Source organism: Vigna umbellata, chromosome 1, assembly GCF_029865625.1.
Source record: "Vigna umbellata cultivar VRB3 chromosome 1, Vumbellata_1.0, whole genome shotgun sequence".
NCBI lineage: Eukaryota > Viridiplantae > Streptophyta > Magnoliopsida > Fabales > Fabaceae > Vigna > Vigna umbellata.
The window spans coordinates 13446710-13467691 of NC_142165.1; the positions used below are offsets into that span (position 1 = coordinate 13446710).

General features: G+C 34.4%; 3 protein-coding genes across 4 annotated transcripts; 2 read left to right on the plus strand and 1 right to left on the minus strand.

Annotated features, from left to right (window-relative positions):
• Nucleotides 1-2419: 2419 nt before the first annotated feature.
• MAP65-1 (microtubule-associated proteins 65-1) lies at nucleotides 2420-7218 on the plus strand. 2 transcript variants are annotated; one of them, XM_047315321.2, is made up of 10 exons: nucleotides 2420-2578; nucleotides 3246-3342; nucleotides 4089-4292; nucleotides 4393-4644; nucleotides 4765-4980; nucleotides 5232-5387; nucleotides 5465-5776; nucleotides 6122-6209; nucleotides 6334-6482; nucleotides 6711-7218. In XM_047315321.2, exons 2-10 carry the CDS (start codon nucleotides 3271-3273, stop codon nucleotides 7008-7010), a joined length of 1749 nt encoding a protein of 582 aa, XP_047171277.2. In that variant the 5' UTR covers nucleotides 2420-2578; nucleotides 3246-3270; the 3' UTR covers nucleotides 7011-7218. The 2 variants fall into 2 exon arrangements, with proteins under 2 accessions (XP_047171277.2, XP_087952029.1); XM_088095903.1 differs by lacking the exon at nucleotides 2420-2578 and adding an exon at nucleotides 2694-2712.
• Nucleotides 7219-9092: 1874 nt separating this feature from the next.
• Nucleotides 9093-12198, plus strand: EXT-LIKE (hydroxyproline-rich glycoprotein family protein). Its single transcript, XM_047315333.2, has 6 exons — nucleotides 9093-9366; nucleotides 9511-9611; nucleotides 9965-10074; nucleotides 10390-10465; nucleotides 10600-10740; nucleotides 10846-12198. The coding sequence occupies exons 1-6, from the start codon at nucleotides 9273-9275 to the stop codon at nucleotides 11785-11787; spliced, it is 1464 nt and encodes a 487-aa protein (XP_047171289.1). The 5' UTR covers nucleotides 9093-9272; the 3' UTR covers nucleotides 11788-12198.
• Nucleotides 12199-15851: 3653 nt separating this feature from the next.
• IAMT1 (IAA carboxylmethyltransferase 1) lies at nucleotides 15852-19789 on the minus strand. The gene is made up of 4 exons (XM_047315314.2): nucleotides 19488-19789; nucleotides 18838-19257; nucleotides 17223-17498; nucleotides 15852-16465 (listed from the first exon to the last, which is right to left on the minus strand). The coding sequence occupies exons 1-4, from the start codon at nucleotides 19596-19598 to the stop codon at nucleotides 16109-16111; spliced, it is 1164 nt and encodes a 387-aa protein (XP_047171270.2). The 5' UTR covers nucleotides 19599-19789; the 3' UTR covers nucleotides 15852-16108.
• Between the last annotated feature and the right edge of the window lie 1193 nt (nucleotides 19790-20982).

The window sequence follows — 20982 nt, forward strand, 5'->3', positions numbered from 1 at the left end:
AACAATTTGATTTTTATTTTTCAATATTTTGATAGTTTAATGATTTTATACCTTATAAGTTTCACATAAGCTAAATATGAACACAAATTTTACTTGTAAACTAATTTTATAAAATTAAATTATACTTAAATTTAATTTCTTAATAATAAAGTTGATTTAAAATTGTTTAAAACCTCAATAGTCGTAGGTGAGTGTTCCAAACCAACAGTGCTCATATAAATATAAGTGACCTGTTCTAACAACGTTAAGAAGAAATAATCTCCTTCCATCCAACCTGGAGTGTTAAATTGGCTCATAATCAAATTATTGCTTAATCAAATCTCAAATCACTGGTTTTTACACAGGATAGTGTGGTTTTGCGGCCACATGCACCAATGACAGGAACATAATATATCAGAAGAAATATAAAAAAAAAAAGCTGAAACGTAGGGCACTCCAAAATGCAGGAGATAACAATGATATAATTATAATTAATGTAATAATGGAAGGAAAGCGATGATGAAATGAAAATGTTGTAATGTAGTGAGGTTGCAAAGGTTAATAATAATATTATGCAGTAAATGAAGAGAAATGAAAATGGGTTGGTTAAGAGTGATGGTGTCATTATTGATATGGACAGAGACTTGTTGGATTCGTGATGACAACCTATCCCTGACCGCGACCTTTCCCTTTGCCCATGTCTGGGGTTTTCACATCTTCTGCTTTTTCTCCCTACATTTTCTTTTTTTCAGAAAAAATGAGAACCTTCCCCATTTCTTCCTCCAAATTGCCCCTGCTCTTCGCTTTTATCACAATGGAACACTGAAAATAAACAAACTCCTCTTATAAAATCTATATCATTCACAAAGCCATAAATCTCACAATAATCATATCCACGTAACCTAATGCTTACCCACTCATAGAAATGTTAGAATATAATTAGTATCGTGACATTTAAGGTATGATCACCTGGTGAGCTAAAGATGAGGTGATCGACTATTTAGAGAGAAATGGCTTACTAGTCTGGTCATTGATTGATAATTAATCTGAACAATAACAATTATTGATGGAAAATTAATGATAATAATCGTGATTGATTAGAGATTACTAAGAATAATGAAAGTTATTTATCGATAATTAATGGGTCAGACCCAATGGTAAGTTGATTATAATATTTATAAATATACTTATGAATGGGAGGTGACTACTAATCTTTATTGCAATAGTCACTTATTTAAGCATCTGAGTGTGTTTGACAAGTATCCTCCTACACGTTTGGGACAAGGGGAGAGAGCGAACAATATAATTTGGATAATGGAGAACCATCAGTAAGTTCATTCAATCTTTAGAACAACTTTGAGTGTTTTATGTAAGAGATATCAACGTCTACTCGAAACAGGACGACTAGCGTTTATATGATTTTTTGAATTCGCTTTTATCACGTATTTGCCTCAAAAAAAATATCAAATTAGTCACCGTGAGATTACGACAAACGAATTTATATATATATATATATATATATATATATATATATATATATATATATACATACATATGACTTAGTCTCCATCAGAATCTGTAAAAGAATCACAATGGAACAGTAAAAACAAGCAAACTGCTCTTAAAAAAATGTATATCATGTTAGGTGTATTGAAGAGCAGATTCATATACAATACCAATGAGATTTGAGTCTAATGACCTAAGAAATTGATACCATTTTACCAAAAATCTTAAAGTAATAGGTTAATAAATCTTTAACATGTATGATACTCTATTTTCTCATTTATATTTAACGTAAGATTTAGATTCACACTTAACGTTCTAACATATTAAAAAAAAAACACAATTTATAACAATAATATATACACCTAACATTGTTAGAAATAAAAGATAAATATCAATTTATATACACATTAAATATTTTTGAACACAAATTTCTTAGGTGTATTATTTACAAATTTGTAAAATTAGGATCTCATTATTTGTTAATTTTTACTGTATGGTAAGAATCAAATGCATTTTATATTTTTCTACATGTAAAACGTATTTAAATTTCTTTAATTTTGCGATGACATAACTCATATTTTTATCACCGTGGTTTACTCGAGTTCAAAGTCTTGGACTAATAAATGCTCATACTATTACATTAACTTTCTTAAGTATGCTACAAGTAACAAGAAAATGTGATGGTTAATATTAAGAACAATTATGAACAGTGTTACCAAACACGTGAAAACAAGACAAAGATCGAGTCAAAGTCAAAGTTTTGATGCGCAGTTAAACTTGAAGAAACTGAGGAGTGTCATAATGGTAAATAAGATGAAGAGTGGGGGCTAGAAAGGAAACCAGACGGGAGACAATAGAGAGAGAGAGAGATAGTGTTTGTGTTGTGGGTCCATTTTCTTTTCCTACACCGTACTCTGTCTTTTGTTTTTCATCTTCTCTTCTAATTTCATGATCTACTCTAATCTTATTATTATATGCACACGCTACACAACAAAACCTCACTCTCTCTCTCACACACTCTTTCAGAACTCACTCACTCACTCATTCGCGTTCTGTTTCAGATCTGAAGCGACATAACCCTAAGCTTCAAGCGGTACGTATTCTTCTCTCTCGCCATCGTCTCTTGATCTCCGCATTCCCGAGATCTGCTTCTTTCTCATTCCTCTACATTCGATTCTTTCTCTCTCATCTTTCCTTTTCAATCTTTACATGTGACTTCACCCTCAGGTTCCCTTTCTTTCGTCATTTTCTTGTTACTTGCTGCTGATCGTTTGGTTAATTTAGCTTTCGTTTCGCCTGAGACTTTCCATTATGTTGTTATCGTTAGCTTAATTAGCTTGCCCTGCATTGGATTATGGTATATCGCATGTGATGGATGGAACTTAATTTGTTTGGAGATTTTTTTCCGCACTTTTTTTTGCCTTAAAATAATGATGAACCATTATTATTTATTTTCTTAAAAAAGACAATTATTAATTATTGCTCTTATTTGCTTAGAACCTTTTTGGCTTATTTTTCTGAAGATCGCTTTTTTAATTCGTTAGTTTAACTTTTGGGATGGGTGATTCGGGTTACTGGAATTAACAGTTGACCGCAATGGATTGTGGGTTTGCATTTATCATGCTGCAGTTGCATTTGCTTTCTTCTACACAGCACATGTCTGTTTCTCTCTTGATCTTCAGTAGAAGAGGTGTTTATCTCTCTTTGATGGGAGGTGAAAATATTTCTTGTGTAATTTTTTTAATTTTTTTTGGGTGCAGGCGGCTAGGTTGCTTTGGAACATCAATGGCAGTGACAGAGGCTCAAAATCCTCTTCTTGGGGAAAACACCTGTGGTTCCTTGTTAAAAAAGCTGCAGGTTACTATCTTCATTCAGATTTTCATTTTGGTCACTGAAATGAAAATGTGCACGGTCTGCAGAATAGTATTGGAGAATGTCTGGGAAAGATTAATTTTAAAGATTTCAGCTGTTTAAATTTCGGTTGTAAGTTTGGGACGGTGGCTAAAATTTGTAAAGAGCTTTTTCTCTAAAAAGTTAAGCTGATTTTACAAATTTGAAAAGTTGTAGCTCATGAATAAGGTAAAATATGTTTTTTTTTCCTAAAATTCCTAAACTATTAAATACGTCCTCCAAAAGTTTTTCATATTATTTTTGTTCCTTTAAAATTTAAACATATTCTTTTAGTTCTTGTGTGTAATCATAATAATAGATGGAAAACTTATGTGGATAACTATATGTTAGTTATATATTTATCAAAATTATTTTTAATGTAAAAATTCATATGTTAAAATTATCATTCACATAAGTCTGCTGTCTATTTTTGTTAGAAATAAAGACCTAAGAAATATATTTAAATTTTAGAAGGACGAAAATCATACGAAAAAATTGTATACGGGTTTAATATATTTGACGGGGATACCGAACACATTTTACTCTTACAAATATTTTCCAATAGTTTTTATTTTTGTTTCTCCTAGTTGAAATTGATTATTTTAAAACCCATTTTTTAGCAAACTTACCTAAATAGAAACTGTTTCTGTTTACAATTGATTTCGAAAACAATCGAATATAAGTATAATTTAGACTATCTTTATTCGCTGTAGGAAATATGGGATGAGGTTGGTGAGAGTGATGAGCAACGAGACAAAATGCTTCTTCAGTTAGAACAGGAATGCTTGGATGTGTACAAGAGAAAGGTTGAGCAGGCTGCGAAATCAAGGGCACAGTTACTTCAAGCTTTGTCAGATGCTAAGCTTGAGCTTTCCAGTCTTCTATCAGCACTTGGAGAAAAGAGCTTTGCTGGAATTGTTAGTAACTACTTGACCATGTCTTATATTGGCAATACACAACACATAAACTTCATATTTTACTTTTGTATTCTTATGCATAATTTTTCTCCTTTCACAGCCTGAGAACCCTTCTGGAACTATCAAAGAACAGCTTGCAGCTATAGCACCTGTACTTGAACAGTTATGGCAACAAAAGGAAGAAAGAATTAAGGAGTTCTCTGATGTACAGTCCCAGATCCAACAAATATGTGGAGAGATAGCTGGGAACTTAAACCTTAGTGATGCTTCGCCTGCTGTTGACGAGTCTGACCTCTCCCTCAAGAAATTAGATGAATATCAATCTGAGCTACAAGAACTTCAAAAGGAAAAGGTAACTCTGTTATAATGTGCAATAGCGATGTATCAGTTAGTCACAAATTGGGAAACGCTGCCTGCTTTCGTTCACAAAACATGTCATTGAGAATTTTTTCCATTGCGCTTTGTTTGGCAGAGTGAGAGATTGCACAAGGTTCTTGAATTTGTGAGTACTGTGCATGATCTATGTGCTGTCCTTGGCATGGACTTCTTCAGTACTGTAACGGAGGTACATCCAAGCCTAAATGATTCTACTGGTGTTCAATCCAAGAGCATAAGTAACGACACCCTAGCTAGGTTGGCCAAGACTGTCTTAACGCTGAAAGAAGATAAAAAACAGAGGCTGCAGAAGGTAATGCCTTTAGAACATTTTTTTGCTTAATTTTTATTTGGACAATGGCTGTTAACTATATTTCAATGTTAGTAATTTTGGTATATTTTGGCTATTTACTTGCTAATCATGTGTCTGTTTTCAAGAAATCACCATCAATTCTGACTTTGACACCCCAAATTGATAATGCCTTCAAATGTTTTGCATACATTTCTGGTTGACTTTTAATATAGTGCCATTTATTTTGACTTCGACCTGGATTTGTCTTGCAGCTTCAAGAATTAGCTTCTCAATTGATTGATCTTTGGAATCTAATGGACACTCATCCAGAGGAAAGGAGTCTATTTGACCATGTTACCTGTAATATGTCAGCTTCTGTTGATGAAGTCACTGTCCCTGGTGCTCTTGCTTTGGATCTGATTGAGCAGGTGCTGAAGACCTTCTTTAAGATTACAGATTTGGACTCCAAATATGATATTAACTGTTTTATTTTTTGTTAATGCAGGCTGAAGTGGAAGTTGAGAGACTTGATCAGCTGAAAGCCAGTAGGATGAAGGAAATTGCTTTCAAGAAGCAAACGGAGCTTGAAGAGATATTTGCCCGTGCTCATGTAGAAATAGACCCAGATGCTGCACGGGAGAAGATTATGGCATTGATTGATTCAGGAAACGTTGAACCAGCTGAATTACTGGCTGACATGGACAATCAGATAGCAAAAGCAAAAGAAGAATCTTTAAGTCGAAAAGATATATTGGACAAGGTTGAAAAATGGATGTCAGCATGTGAAGAGGAGAGTTGGCTTGAAGACTATAATCGGGTATTTGTAATTTCCCTTTCTACATTTTTTCTTGTCGAGTCTGAATGATTGGTTGTGCATAGTCTTGGTGAGATAGTGTATCTGGTCTGAATTGTGGTAACAGCAGTTGTAAATTGTTAGCTGGAGTCAGCATTCATTCATCTTTATTGTATAATTTGCTTTTCCCAGTTTCAGTAATTAGTTATTTCATAAGATAATTGAAATGTTTCATGCCTGTTTCAAAAAATAGGCAGATTTTAGCTTTAGCTTTGCTACGAGTTACGGTGATTACATAAAATGGTTGCATAATCTTTCCTCATTTGGATTACAATTTTTCTGACACAATTACACACCCTTGTAAAACAGGATGATAACAGGTATAATGCAAGCAGAGGTGCACACTTAAACCTCAAACGTGCAGAGAAAGCTCGGATATTGGTCAACAAAATTCCAGGTATTTGCTGAAGAAATTACAACCATCATCAAATACTGTTATCATTTCAATCTGCTGTCAGTGCATGCAAGACAAACGTTACCACATTATTGGGATAATTTTGTTTCTTTTGGTGAAATTGCAGCTTTGGTCGATACATTAGTTGCTAAAACTCGTGCATGGGAAGAAGATCATGGCATGTCATTCACATATGATGGCGTTCCTCTTCTTGCCATGTTAGATGAATATGCCATGCTCAGGCATGAACGGGAAGAGGAAAAACGGAGGATGAGGGTAAGTTTCACCAATAAGATGATTAGGATGAGTCGTTGTCAGATTGATTTAAGCACTTGATAACAAGACCACAACTCGGCGAGAAAAAAAAAAATAATATATATATATATATATATATATATATATATACATATATATCAGCTTGGCCTATATCTGTTCACTATTCTATATTTGTTGAACATATTGTGGTATTCAGAAGTCATAACATCTGGACTTTGCACTCTGTAGGATCAGAAAAAGCACCACGAGCTACGAAACACAGAACAAGAAGCCATCTTTGGCTCAAGACCCAGTCCTGGTAGGCCAGTTAGTTCTGGTAAGGTAGGAGGTACTCGTGCTAATGGAGGAGCTAATGGTACACCAAACCGACGGCTGTCACTTAATGCTCATCAAAACGGAAGCAGGTCCACAACAAAAGATGGAAAAAAAGACATCAGACCAGTTGCTCCTGTGAATTATGTGGCCATATCAAAAGAAGATGCTGCTTCCCATGTTTCTGGTACCGAACCAATCCCGGCATCACCCTAATAATGAGATCTTCATTATCAACCCTACAATTTCATCTTTGTAGCATGATCAAATACTAGTTACTGCTTTAGGAATTATAATATGGAGTGACAAGTAATTAGAGAGGAACTGTTTTGAGCTGTGTATGTTCAATTTGCCATTTGGAGGTTTTCTCAATACATGTGCCCTTTAATATGAAAATATAGTGCTATTCTTGCCTTTCTCCAAACCCTGGCTCCTCCTATTCATCGGTTTCTTTCACTTTCGTCTGAAACTGTGTTTGATATGCACATCTACCGAAAGAATGAAAAAAAAATGCTGAAGCAACAAATGGTTCTTTCTCACCCAATGCCTCTCCATCAGAATGAATGACAGAACATGATTCCAACCTGAGAGGATTACCTTTTTTGAATGTAATTCAGTGTTGAAGTTAACATGCATAATACTAGATTTTTGTGTGAGAAAATTACTATTAAAGTCCATGTTGTAGAAACATTAGCAAATGAAGATGAAGACATTCATTAAAATAATCCTGTAATTTTTATGTTTCCGTAATTTCACTTTTTGAAAAAAAATGTTAAATAAAATTATTTTTATTAGATTAAAATTATTTAACACTGCATATCAAAATACCACAGCATTCACATTCTTTAAATTATGTATTAATTACCTAATTATTTTAAAATCTCGCTCGAATAAAAACACTTACAATAATTTCTCTAAAATATTAGGTACCCACAGTATGAGTAGCTTTATATCTGGTGATTTATTAGGAGAGTTTCAAGTATTTAGTTCACGAGGTCCCCCTCTACCTCATAGGCGATATTCCTTTTTATGATGTATCATTTTCTGCTATTATATTCACATTTACTTGTTCAAAAGGTCAAGGTTGAACAGTTTTCGGTTTTTAATTCCAACCTGAATACAATCTTCTTAGATTCATTGCCACCTACTCCGATAAGATTTTTTTTTTCTTTTTTTAATTTGTGCAAGAGTTTTAAAGGCTTTTTTTAAAGAATAAAAAAATTAAATTGTCTTTCTCCAAGATAGGCTAATTATGATTTTCTTTTCCAAGAAAATAGCTACTTAATCTCCTATTATATATCATGATTTTTTCCTTTTCAATAGTATGATTTGATTCCCAGTGATCAACTCTTTATTCTCTCTTTTTAGGAGATCCATGTATTTTTAAAGATTATACTTTCTTATTTATAACTGAGAAACTCAATTGCTACTTTTGAGAACTGTCTTTACATTTACTCCTGAAAAATTGTATCAGGTTACGAATTATTTCATAACACTTTTGAATTGTCTTTTAAGTATAAGAAAAAAATAAATACTTACTAACATACACGTGTTATCACCAAGATATTGAAAAGGTGGAATTTGAACTCACTCTTCTCATTCTTTAAAGTCTCTAAAGTACCTACAAAGATTCAAATTGTAGTATTAAGAACTATCAAATAGTTGGATAAATCTTTGGAAGGTACTTTTTTTTATATAAAAATATTTAAATACTTTGTAAAAAATTGTTATTTAGATAAAAAAAATTGAAATTTTAGAAATATGATTTTTGTATTTAGCATTTTTTATTGTGATAATTGAAATACATAAATCTATAAATTTTAAATTTATTTATCCAAATAAAACATTAAAAAAAACTAAATATTATAAAACGAAAAAAAAACAAATTTATTGTATTTAAATTTTATAAAATTCCCTTAAGAAAAACAAAACTAGGTATTATCTGGTATTAATATAACAACAACATAAATGAGACTTTGAAACATTTAATGAAAGTCCTATTTAACCCTTTCAAACCTTTTATCGTAATAAAGTTATTGTCTCACTGCAGTTTCAGGCCATTCACTAAAATTGAATTTGATTGAGAAAAAAAAAACTCCAAAATTTCGTTTAATTTTTCAACTCCCATAAGATCTAATTAACTGAATTCGCGAAATTGAATCGTATGGTTTTAAAAGTCAACCATTAAAGTTTTATTTCCGGCAAAGATTTTTCAAGCAAAATCTTAATTAAATAAAAATAAGCAATATTTATATATTATATATCCGCTATTTTTTAGAACTTGATATTTTAACTCATAGCTTAATCGAGTACTTTTCTTAACTGCTTAATCTCTTTCGATTTTTCTTTCTTAATAAGCAATAGTTGCTTCGGCGGGGAAAGACGGTCGAATACATAATACAAGCTTGGAATAAAGCCAACAAACGACGCCGTGGGGTTTCTAAGAACTTCTGCGTTTTGAATCTCTTGGAAATTGAGATGGCCAACGAAAACGAACCCGCGAAGCTGCTGTTACCATATCTTCAACGCGCCGATGAATTGCAAAAGCACGAACCACTCGTCGCTTATTACTGTAATTCTCTTTAACTTAACTTCTCTTTCTTTCTTTCTTGATCGATACCTATTTTTCATTTTTGCGAATTTTCTGTTTCTCTGATCTGAAATTCTATAATCCATTCGTAAATTATTATGATTAAATTGTTTTTGATAAAATTAGGTCGATTATATGCGATGGAACGGGGGTTGAAGATTCCGCAAAGTGAGCGCACAAAGACCACTAATGCTCTTCTTGTCTCGCTCATGAAGCAGCTTGAGAAGGTTCTAGGTCAAACTTTGTTGATTCGTTGTGCTGTTTATGATCACAATTAACTGAAGCAAAATATTACCGGCAAATAACTGAACCAATAATCATCTGTGATATTTTAATTGATCTCGTGGAGCCCTAACTTTTATTTTGAAAAGATGAAGGAAATCTAATATACTCGATTCATGTTAAATGAATGTGTTTGAATCTGAATAATAATGGATTATGATACTATGTCGTGTTTGTATGGCAGGCTGCAGTTTTATTTTCCTTTGAAAGATGTTAGCGATTGAAATGTTTGATTGGGTACGTTTATGATGTTTTTATTTACTAAATTGATATTTCTGAAATATGTTGTTTTTTCCAGGATAAAAAGTCCATCCAGATAGGGCCTGAGGACAATTTATATCTCGAGGGTTTTGCTTTGAATGTGTTTGGAAAGGCAGACAAACAAGATCGTGCTGGAAGAGCAGATTTGTATGATAATATCACTCTTTATTTGTTCTTTTAAATGCTAGGATTGAAATAGATAAGCGTGTTTTAGCTTATATGTTGGTTTGTTCTGTTGCATCAGTTTCGATTACTTTTATCTCAATTTTTTGTTGACGTTTAGAAGGGATTTTTGTTCTTGTTCCTTTCTCTTGGACAAGATAGTAGCTCACTCTCTTTAAATACCAAGTATCTGTCTTTTGCCAATTGTTTGTCATTCCCTTCACATGTCGCATAACTATCTTGAGTGTTAGGATTTTTCCTGTGATAAGTTTTTAACATATACTCTTTGACCTTTTACAGGAATACAGCGAAAACATTTTATGCTGCCAGCATCTTTTTTGAGATTCTTAATCAATTTGGAGCAGTTCAGCCTGATGTGTGTATTTGATGAATTGATCCTTCCCTTTCTATGAATGGTTTTCACTGTGCATTGCTTGTTTGAAAGCAATTTGCAGCAAGAATACAACTTTCTGTATCTTAATGTTTAATGTTTATATGAGTTTTTTACAGCTGGAGCAGAAACAGAAATATGCGGTGTGGAAAGCAGCTGATATAAGAAAAGCTTTGAAAGAAGGAAGAAAGCCCACAGCTGGTCCGCCTGCTGGTGATGAGGATCTGTCAATTCCATTCAGTTCTTCAAGTGATGGATATGTATGATTCAAAACTTAACGTGGTGTCTTAGTTTGATCAATTAGAAAAACAAACAAATTGATTAATAAACATAAACAATCAACTTTAAGCTGCTTATTCTTGCAGGACCCTGGGACTACTGAAACTACAGTTTCCAATCCTGGACCAGAATCTGATTCATCACCTAGTTATCATAATCCTGTCAATTACCAGAATCCAAACATTCATCCGGCTCCTAAATTTCATGATACTGTTAATGAACAGCATTCTGCAAATATTCCACCATCTATGCAATTTCATGACGGACTAGATAACAACAAGCATTCTTCTGTTGTTTCTCCATCATCTCACTCTTACACACCTGGAGTTTATCCTTCCCAAGACTATCATCCTCCTCCTCCACCTTCCCAAGACTATCATCCTCCTCCACCTTCCCAAGACTATCATCCTCCTCCACCTTCCCAAGACTTTCATTCTCCTCCACCTTCCCAGGACTATCATTCTCCTCCCCCTTCCCAGGACTATCATCCTCCACCACCTTCCCAAGATTATCATCCTCCACCGTCATCCCAAGATTACCATCCTCCACCTGCCAGGTCAGAAAGTTCTTATCCCGAACATTACAACCATCAGCAATACTCATCGGAGAATTCACAGCATTTAGGGCCTAACTACCCTTCTCATGAAAATTCCTCATATTCCTATCCCCATTTTCAGTCTTATCCAAGTTTTTCAGAAAGCAGCGTCCCATCAGTCCCATCAAACTATACGTATTATCAAGGGTCGGATGCTTCATATTCTTCCCAGTCAGCTCCGCTAACTACAAGCCATTCATCAAGTGCTCATCACAGCTCTAGCAGCAGGAATGGAACTATTGTGGAACCTAAATCAACTTCTCAGACATACCATTATGACAGTAACTACCAGCCAGCACCTGAAAAAATAGCAGAGGCACACAAGGCTGCAAGATTTGCTGTTGGAGCACTTGCATTTGATGATGTCTCAATTGCAGTAGACTACTTGAAGAAATCACTCGAGTTGCTGACAAATCCATCCGCTGGCCAGTAATATTTATGTGAATTGAAATATTGATTTCGATGGATTTTCTGCATATTATTTGCATGCCCTGTTTTGTATATTATATGCATCATGCACTTACAAGTGTGAAGAAATTAGGGAACATAACCTAAACGGAAATCATAAAATCAGCTGGGACTCTGCTGTCTTTCCCGTTTATCTGGTGGTAATTATTGAGATTGGCTTGTTTGTCAAGGGACTGTGATACATACAAGATATGTCTGCTTGATGAATTTGAGTTGTCTGTCTAGAACAATTCTCTTTTTCTTTTTTCGGGGATTGCCTCCGAACTTAGATTCAGGTTCACATTCATTTATTCATCCATGGACCCTGAGGATTTAAAACTCAGCTGTTAAATTCTTGAGTATATATTACAACTTTCGCTCAACAAGTTCCATTTCAGAGATTATGCAATCTTGAATGGCATAAACATCTGACATTTTTTTTAAAATAGCTGGGCAACATTTTATTGATAAAAATTGCCATATGAAATCTAAAGTTGAATAATTAACCAAATTGTACTTAGACCCCCGATACTTTTCAAGCAAGGAGCGTGGGTCGTTATTCTTAAAGTTAATTTGGGTAATAATCTGAAAAGATCAAGCTGTGATATCGTCTTATGGCTGTGCAAAGAAATGTTATTCCGTGGGGCATTGGCAAGAGACTTGCCAATAAACGAAAATAACCATCTTATCCTTCATTCTTATGAAATAAGTTGCACTAAGCCTTCAACGGATGATCATCGTAGTGACCTTTATTTTTGTCATTTTGTTGAACTGTTTAAACAAACAGATCCGTAGAATGATTCCACTTCATTACTTCTCCGAAACACGTTCACCTTTCAGATTTCTGTTGGGGAACAATGCTTTGAAACTGAGTTTCTGTGTCTGCTTCGTGCAAAAGAAAGCTGCAGAACATCTAACAGAGAAGAAACAGCCCTTTTTATGGTCCAGAAAGCGTAGTTGCCTGGCCTGACATGAGGATCTGCCTTACTCTGGAATTGAAAGACTTTTTCCTCTGAGAACTTCACCCCTTTATTGGACAACTATTCTGCATCTTTGTTCTTTTGGTCTTCGATGTAATTGGATAACGGGCCACAAGCCCAAGAGAAAAAGGACACTCCTAATGAGTGGTCCAGTGGTACGGAAAAGAAAAGCAAATACACACCCGTACGTCTTATGCTTCTATCTCACCACACTTCTATTTTTTTTTTTACTTTTCGGGTCCTTCTTTACCCGTTACAGAGTGTTGGGCTTTAATTATTGTTTGGTGAACAAAAAACGTATATTTTAAAGTTACTATTTCCATCGCGAAAAAAGAAACTACGATTTCCTCGGAGCTTTTAGTTACAAGAAATTTTTTTAAAGCGATAAATTGCAAAATAATCTAATTCAATCATAAACTAACACCGGAATGTTTTTTTCTGCTTTTTTTTCCTATTGTTTTTTCTTTTTAAGTTGTTTAAGGAACAAATAAATATAAATATAAACCAAAATTTAGAGAAATCATTACAACAACAAAAGAATGTTACGAAATAAAATGGAATTGTCTAATTATTGTCCTGTTTCGAGATAGCTGCTGCGGCTCTAGGTGCGAAAAGCTTTAGTTACATAAGCCATAAGAGAAAAAAAAATTGATTTTTGGCATGCTTGTTTAGCCAGGGGACAATTCCTCAGTTCATGCTCTTTTTTCTAATGTTTTTGCCCTATGAACCGATTACATCAAACAAAGGAAAGAGCTCACTTTCAAACTGAATTTTCACGACTCCTTTAAATTGGGTAGGGATAAAGTAATTAATATCAGTTGTTGATGGGAAAATTCACAGTTGATATTTAGATTAGGAATGATGTGGTGTCTTTGAATAATGCGAAACATTAAATTAGTTAAAAGGCACTTTCTTGGTCAATCCATTTGATACGGCAAACTGACAACTTTAGAGGAACAGTTGAGCACAAAGCGTTCTTATTATTGAAGAAGTCTCAGGCTTTTGCTTCATTGATACATACTGTTTGTCAGTCTTTCAATCTTGTCTTCACTCTAACATAGTTTAGGATGCTGTCTTGTCTTCAACTTGGATACTCATCCATATTATTCCTGCTCCAATTCTACAGCTACCTTTTTACCCTTTACGGGAGCAATTGGTAGATGCAACCAAGACAAACAGTTCTTGTCTCAGCAATAACGTTAACTGCATTTCTTCAACTTCACAAAAATCTTAAGGTGCTTGTTGTTAAGCATCCTTGGCTTCACCGCCAAACAAAATGTGCAATTAAACTAACACTTTTCTTCATTTTCATACAAGACGACAAGACATGCATTCTATAATATGAACAGTGAACCACCACAATGCTCTATAATGTATGTTCATGTAAGTGGCTGATTTATTCAGGTGTTATTCGTGTTTATTTGATACCTTATCTGTAAAACAGAAATTAACGTTATCCATTCAACAATGTTTCTAAGTTTCTTCTTGTTATTGACAAAGGCGGGAATGTACTATTCTTAACTCTCGTAGAATACGTCTCAGGTGTCCTACATAATACGTTAATTAAGCATGTGTTCATACCACAATCCTTACCCTTCCCTTTTGCAAGTAAACGGCATGAGAATTAACTGTTCTTTCTGTTGTTCTGAGGCTGATTTTAGAAGTCAAAAATTGCCCAAGTCTAGCAATGGAAGGGTCAGTTCAATAGTATGGATTGTAGAAAATGTCAAGCAAAATTACTTGCTGAGGAAGAAGAGAGTGCAAAAGAGGAATAAAGAAGGGGAGCAGCAGCAGCAGAAAATGGGGAAGGAACTTACATTAGAGGAGTGGCTTCTACAATCACCAACTACACAAAATTACGGTAACTGCAATGGTGATCATTGTGATTATAATCATCGTCCCAACAGTGATTATCCCTCGGTAGCCAGAGAAAGTACCTATTTTTCTAACTGTGGGGAATGTAGCTTGTCTTTGGAGCAACTCTTAAATGATGGTGATGTAGGGATTTTTTCTGTGGGCTACGGTATCTCTTTGGAGAATCTTTTGAAAGACGAAAAAGAAATTGGGTTTAATTCATTGACTAGTAGCCAAAGTAGTACAGTGAGGAAAAGGGTGAGCTTTAGATTGCCAGAAGTGTCTGAGACTATCATTTTGGATCCATTAGAGAAGGACTCTAGTGAAAGTTAGTGTATTAGTTTCTTTCTTCAGTCTGTTTAATGTGAATTGTGAGTTTACTAGAGTGGTGTGAGTATCCTATATTTGTAAAGTACGTTCCTAAGATTTATAGTGCATGAATAAATGGATCAAAATCTCAAACTTGGTCAAGAATCCAAACTAGTGATCCACCTTAAATTTGATTAAGGTTCTAACTGGTTAAATAATATGTACATTGGTGTCTTAGTATTTGATTTCTATCTGCTTCCAATGTATAGAGAAGAGAGGAGCACAGGGTAATTTGAATTTGTTCCCCTTTTCTCGAACGGTTGATTCGAACAGAACTTTAGTGATTCTCTTTATGGGACAGTGCAGTCTTTCTTTCTTCCATGTTGGATTGATTTTAGTGAGTTTCCAGTATCAGATGCTCAGAGATTCTAAGAACACTTTTCATTAGCTGATAATATCATGTTCTGTTCTTTCCTTCTGATTTTCTGTTTGCTTTAAACAGTCGGATTTCTGTTTGTCCTTCTCTGAATTACTCTTTTCTTGGGTTGAGATTTTTCTTGGTTTTTTCTAACTAAACACGCATATGTCAGCTTTTGTTCTTCGTCATAACATAGCAGAAAATTTAGAAATACATGGTTGACATGGCTCAATAAATGGTAACAAGCAAAAACTGAAAAAAAAGCCGTCTTTCAATATTTAAATTACAAGGGAACAGAACAAACCATTTTTCTACCTATTTGATTGTCTTATGAAATACTAAACGAAGGTTTTAGATTGACTAGGAGAAGGAAGAAAGGACAATATGACTAAAAATGAAATAGCATATTCAACAACCAGCTTGTTAGGTACAAGTTCCATTCATACAACTTTCACAAGATATGCACACTAATGTAGAGAGGAAAATTAGTTCAGAGGCAAGGGAACATAAGTCAGAAAGTGCATAATGCATGGCAAGTAGCTAGAGTCAGCAATATGACAGACAAACAACACGCAAAGAGGGAGAAAACAATAGGTTGGAAGTAGTCAACCTCTCTTTTTCTTTCTTTTGTGCATTCTGATTCCTCCTATGCGGTATCACAACACACAAAGAAAAAAGGGGGAGAGGGTGGTGGAGAAAAAGCCTTTGTCGTCTAGTTATCTTCTTCAAATAGTAACCTTTTTCTCTCAGTCTCTAAAGGAAAGGGATGCAACTATGTGAAAGAACTGCAGTTGCTCTAATAGCTCTTTGGCATGGCTAGTGGCTCTACGCTCCACTCTAAGAAAAAGTTCCTCACTTAGTTTGTCACCAATGTGGGCATCAACAAGAACTCCTGACACGGTCCTGCAGCTGTTGGCTAGAGCTCTTCCTACTTCACTTGCATCATCTGGTTGATTCACCACAAGTGGACTTCCTCCTTTGAATACCTCAAGCTTGTCTATGGTGAATGAACCATTCGCTTCAACCACCTCCTTGAAGTCTTGCAGGCTTGCTGCATAAACTGGAATGTTAAAACTGTCTCGTTTTTCTTGACTAATCAACCCCTGAAATCAAGAATTTAAGACTTCTGATAAGAACAGCAAGTTCTCACACGAATAATGTGTATGTCTGGTTTCAACACCAGTTATGTTTAACTAATTATTTATGCTTGGTAAATGAGATTTGCTGTGTGATTTGTTTGAGTGACTGGACATTTGTTCCAAGTAATCAACACATCCTATCATGTAGGTGTGGTTATAATCTGTACTTCATTGATTACAGTATTGGAATTTGGAAGTGTAACATGGTAGAGAGGATAATTGTTAGAACAGAAGTGTTTGGCTTTGACTATGTTGAAAGACATTGTTGGGTCCCATGGAATATGATGGTTGTATGAAAACTGATGAGATGAATGCATATCCATTTTGTCTATAGCTTTAAGACATGATGATGTGATTCAGTGTTTGTTCTAAACTCTGGATATCCAAAGCCTAATTGGTGGTCAATATCATGGACCACAAGACAGTGCCAGCAGGCAATTAATTATTATTTCTGCCGACATGATGATAAAGAAATGGATGGCTGGATGAATGAGGGGAGGCTAATCAACGGCTGGGACCAATCTGTTTGAAACTTGGGCAGTGAAAACTCATGATAAGTTGTGGTGATGCCTACAACACTTGAGCATTGTGGTCTTTTAATCTCTACAGTGTCTGCAAGCACACCCTTTTTGGTCTGCCAATGGCAAATAGAGGCTGTGTGAAGTGGGCAGGCACTGTTGACACAAGCATGCATAAAAATGTTTGTGATTATGATAATTACCTCTTGGACAAGATCATCCCAAGCATCCTGAAAGTGGGTCCCAAAAAGAAGGCCTGCCCCACCTTGGTCTGTAGGGTCCACTGAAGTTCTGGCCAAGCAAACTAAGAACATGGACCCCTCTCTCTTCATCTCCACTGACCTTGCCATCAGAAACCCTGCCAAATCTGTTTGGAATTGTTTCTTGTAAGCATTTGCTGTGCTCTCATCAGCACCATGGATAAACACTCTTCCTTTGTTGTATGCACTTGACCTTTTGTCCACAACACTTTCTGGCACCTGCATACTCAAACATGCACTCTTATCAACAATAAAACTCTTTCTCATACACCTAGGTAGGCCTAACACTGAACTTTATCTAGCAGATTCAATTTCATGCAGTTCTACTTTAGTGCAGGAAATCAGAAAATTTTGTATGGTAAAAAACATGATAAGTAAATGTGTGTGAGCAGTAAATAAGCAGCAAAAATAGTAGAGACTTTTACTCCGATTGTGTGTCTTTTGGCGTTCAAATTCTGTGTGGTGGCCCCATACATTATTGAAATTTAAGATATGCATGAAAGTGGAATAACATTGGGTGCTTAATATGCATGCATTGGAAATTACTGTCCAAACACGTTACTTGTTTCCCTGAAACATGGTTCCTTTTTTTCAACCCTATAGACTATGGCTTTGCTGCATTCACTTTTTGACCATAAATTATGACTTAGGCTTCAAATTAATCCTCGGGAAGAGGCAAATATCTCTTTCATTTTGTCATGGAAATTACATATTACATGACAGAGACTATAAGGAATAGAATCTTTGAATTTTTTTTATGGGTAGGTTGGGGGGTGAATTATAATAAAAGACTGTGTCAACAATATAAAAGGGTTTATCAAATTAATGCTATAGGCCAAAAGTTTTCAATAAATGTGAGTGACACCTTAAAGTTGAAATTCTAATTGAAAGGTTTAAAAAGATCTTGGACAATCTAATGATGAAAGATACACAAAGAATGATTTGAAATGAATTATGATTTTGGGTAATAATTTAACCACTTCATTTGCAAGTGAAATGAATAAATTAACTATTTCTTTTTAAAGTAGGAATGAAGGCATCCATTCAACTTTCTATTCACCCATAAAACAGAAAACCTACATTCAATTTGAAAAAAAAAAATTCAGAATAAGGAAATAAAATGTCACTTTTTTAAATTTTTAAATATTTGTACAAGACAATCTATTACTTTATGATAAAAGTAAATCTTTAAAAATAAGAAATCAAATTTAGATAAAAGTGACAGTTTGAAAACTATTTATTGAAAACATAAAAGAAAGTCACAATGAGTTTATACTACCAATAAAAGATGGATATGAATATTTTTAATAGATGGATAGAAGATAATAATAATAATAATTATAACTGTAATGATACTTATCTTGTGTTTTTTGAAATCTACATGATATCTTTATTTATTAACCCCTTAGAAGTCATAGGTATAAGGTGCTTTTCAGTGTAAGATGAAGTGTGTATAATGTATGTTATAATAATGATGAAGAGTTATGTGAATTTTGGAAGGATAAAGGTGTAATTTAACCTAAAAACATACAATAATAATAAGTGTTGGTTATATTACCTGAGAAAGCCAGTGCAAAGAGAAAGCTGAGTGGAAAACATCCACAGACCTCGCCGGAAAAAGCCTCCGGTAGAAAGAACCGGGGACTCCGGCGGCAAAGTAGGAGCGGTGGTTGTCGGCGGCAAGGCATTCTTCCATGCTGACGCCATGGTTGGCGAGAGGAGGAAGCAGCTGAAAGAGTGTGTTGAAGTCATTGCTGGGAAGGTCTGAGAAGAAAGCTGAAAACTCCGGTGGCTGCCACCCCAACGCCTCGTACCGTTTCATAACGTGCTTTATCATCACATCCACCACGTTTATGGTGTTGCTCCCACACGAACAGCCCAAGTCCACCACCACAAACGGCACCTCTCGTCCCTCAGCCAGCTCAACTCTGTCCAAAGTCTCTCTGAGAAGATGAAGCATCGACCTCGCATGTATGGCCTGCATGTTAATCAATGCATCTCATCTACTGTCACACCTTCATTCATTGTTTTTCTATATGCATAATCATGCATGTTTAGCTTTAGTATTTCTCATTGTCACCACCAAACATATGGGGTAGGGTACTGTTATTATTATGCATCACCATATTATATATCTATATCTATATCTATATATATATGTAGCAGTTTGTTCTATTTATCAGAAAAAGTTAACAAGATTTATGGTACCTGAGCTTGGGAATTGTTGGCATAGCTGGCTTCTCCTTTGCCTCCTTTCATGCTTAGCAACCTTTCAAGTTCCATGTTGGACACAACAACATTGTCTCCCATGGGAGCCATGATTCAGTGACTAGGTAGCTGTTGGATGAGTGAAAGAGTGAAAGAGTGAAAGAGAAATTAAGTGAGAAGAGACAAAAGAAAGAGTGTTTGGAAAACTGAGAGGGAAGAGAGTTGGTATATATAGAGAAGGAAGTTGGCTTCTACTTGTTGTTATTATTATTATTTCAATGTATATTATGCTAACTTGTGCTGTTAGCTGGTAGATACAAATGGCAAGCAATCTGCTATTATTGGTTGCTATTAATAATAAAAAGAAACTCAGAAAAAGTTAAAAGCAGAGAATGTGGGCCTCTTGTGCAACACAGAAGGCCCAAAACTGGTGCAAGATCTTTGTATCAGAAGCTACATATATATGAATATAGCTTCTGTTTCTGAGTTCTGATACACAACAAAATTACAACAGTTCATGTGGCCAAAAAGAATATAAAATCTTAATCAGCAGTTCTTGGATTGAATAAAATCTAAATAATAAATCTAATCTTAATAATATACAAATATATCTGACTGCATTAATTAGTCCTTATATCAGAGTGTGATTCCATTATATTATCTGCAAAAGAAGCAGTAAATCATAAGTCAGTAAGTGGTATGCAAAGTTTTCCATCATATACAGCCTTTTTCACCTATATATATAAAAAACACAGATGAATGCATAATGATGCAAGTGATTAAGAGATTAGATTAAAATATAATGTTAGATTATTGAGTAATGATACGTATTTTAAGGAATCAATTAAGGATATCTACATATAAGGTGAAATAATGGTTCCTAAGGCTACGTAAGTTTCCTTTCACTTGCTTCGATATAAACAATAACAAGTTAAATTGATTACTCTTTACTAAGCAACTTTTACATTTTTGTATTATATTAGGTTTATTCTTGTGAGAAGATTGATTACTTTTGTCGGCTATTTAGGGCTTTATTATAAAATAAGAAGAGTCAAAGTAATCCATAAAAAGCCAAATCATGATTAATTATTTCATTATTAATTAAGTCATCACCCCAGAAATCAAGGTTCAACAGTTTGTACCTACCAAAACGAATAAATCGAATAGCATTTGCTAATGGTAATCATATAAGTTACACTACTAAAAAATTTTGTTAATAAAATTTTATAAAAAAAGTATTTCTTAATTAAATTTTATAAAAAAATTATAAAATATTTAAAATCTCATAAAATATAAAAAATTCTAATAGTGTTATAATCAATTACATTAACCATTGCCGCCATGCTTCACTTTTACTTTTGTTTTGTGTTGTATTCACTTTCTTCACATTCCTATAACTTTTTTTTTATCTTTTTGTGTTGACTATATTTCGTTTTATATTGAGGGTAAGAAATTTTAAGCCCTGAAATTGTGGCTAAAAATGGACGGTTTTCAC

What these genes read in the sequence shown, in the direction of transcription:
- MAP65-1 (XM_047315321.2), top strand. Translation starts at nt 3,271, where the DNA reads ATGGCAGTGACAGAGGCTCAAAATCCTCTTCTTGGGGAAAACACCTGT. An exon ending in CTTTGGATCTGATTGAGCAG is followed by an intron (nt 5,388 to 5,464) that starts GTGCTGAAGACC and finishes TTGTTAATGCAG; the next exon opens with GCTGAAGTGGAAGTTGAGAG. An exon ending in GGCTTGAAGACTATAATCGG is followed by an intron (nt 5,777 to 6,121) that starts GTATTTGTAATT and finishes CTTGTAAAACAG; the next exon opens with GATGATAACAGGTATAATGC.
- EXT-LIKE (XM_047315333.2), top strand. Translation starts at nt 9,273, where the DNA reads ATGGCCAACGAAAACGAACCCGCGAAGCTGCTGTTACCATATCTTCAA. An exon ending in ACCACTCGTCGCTTATTACT is followed by an intron (nt 9,367 to 9,510) that starts GTAATTCTCTTT and finishes TGATAAAATTAG; the next exon opens with GTCGATTATATGCGATGGAA. An exon ending in TTGGAGCAGTTCAGCCTGAT is followed by an intron (nt 10,466 to 10,599) that starts GTGTGTATTTGA and finishes AGTTTTTTACAG; the next exon opens with CTGGAGCAGAAACAGAAATA.
- IAMT1 (XM_047315314.2), bottom strand. Translation starts at nt 19,598, where the DNA reads ATGGCTCCCATGGGAGACAATGTTGTTGTGTCCAACATGGAACTTGAA. An exon ending in CCAACAATTCCCAAGCTCAG is followed by an intron (nt 19,258 to 19,487) that starts GTACCATAAATC and finishes ATTAACATGCAG; the next exon opens with GCCATACATGCGAGGTCGAT. An exon ending in GGGATGATCTTGTCCAAGAG is followed by an intron (nt 16,466 to 17,222) that starts GTAATTATCATA and finishes TCTTGATTTCAG; the next exon opens with GGGTTGATTAGTCAAGAAAA.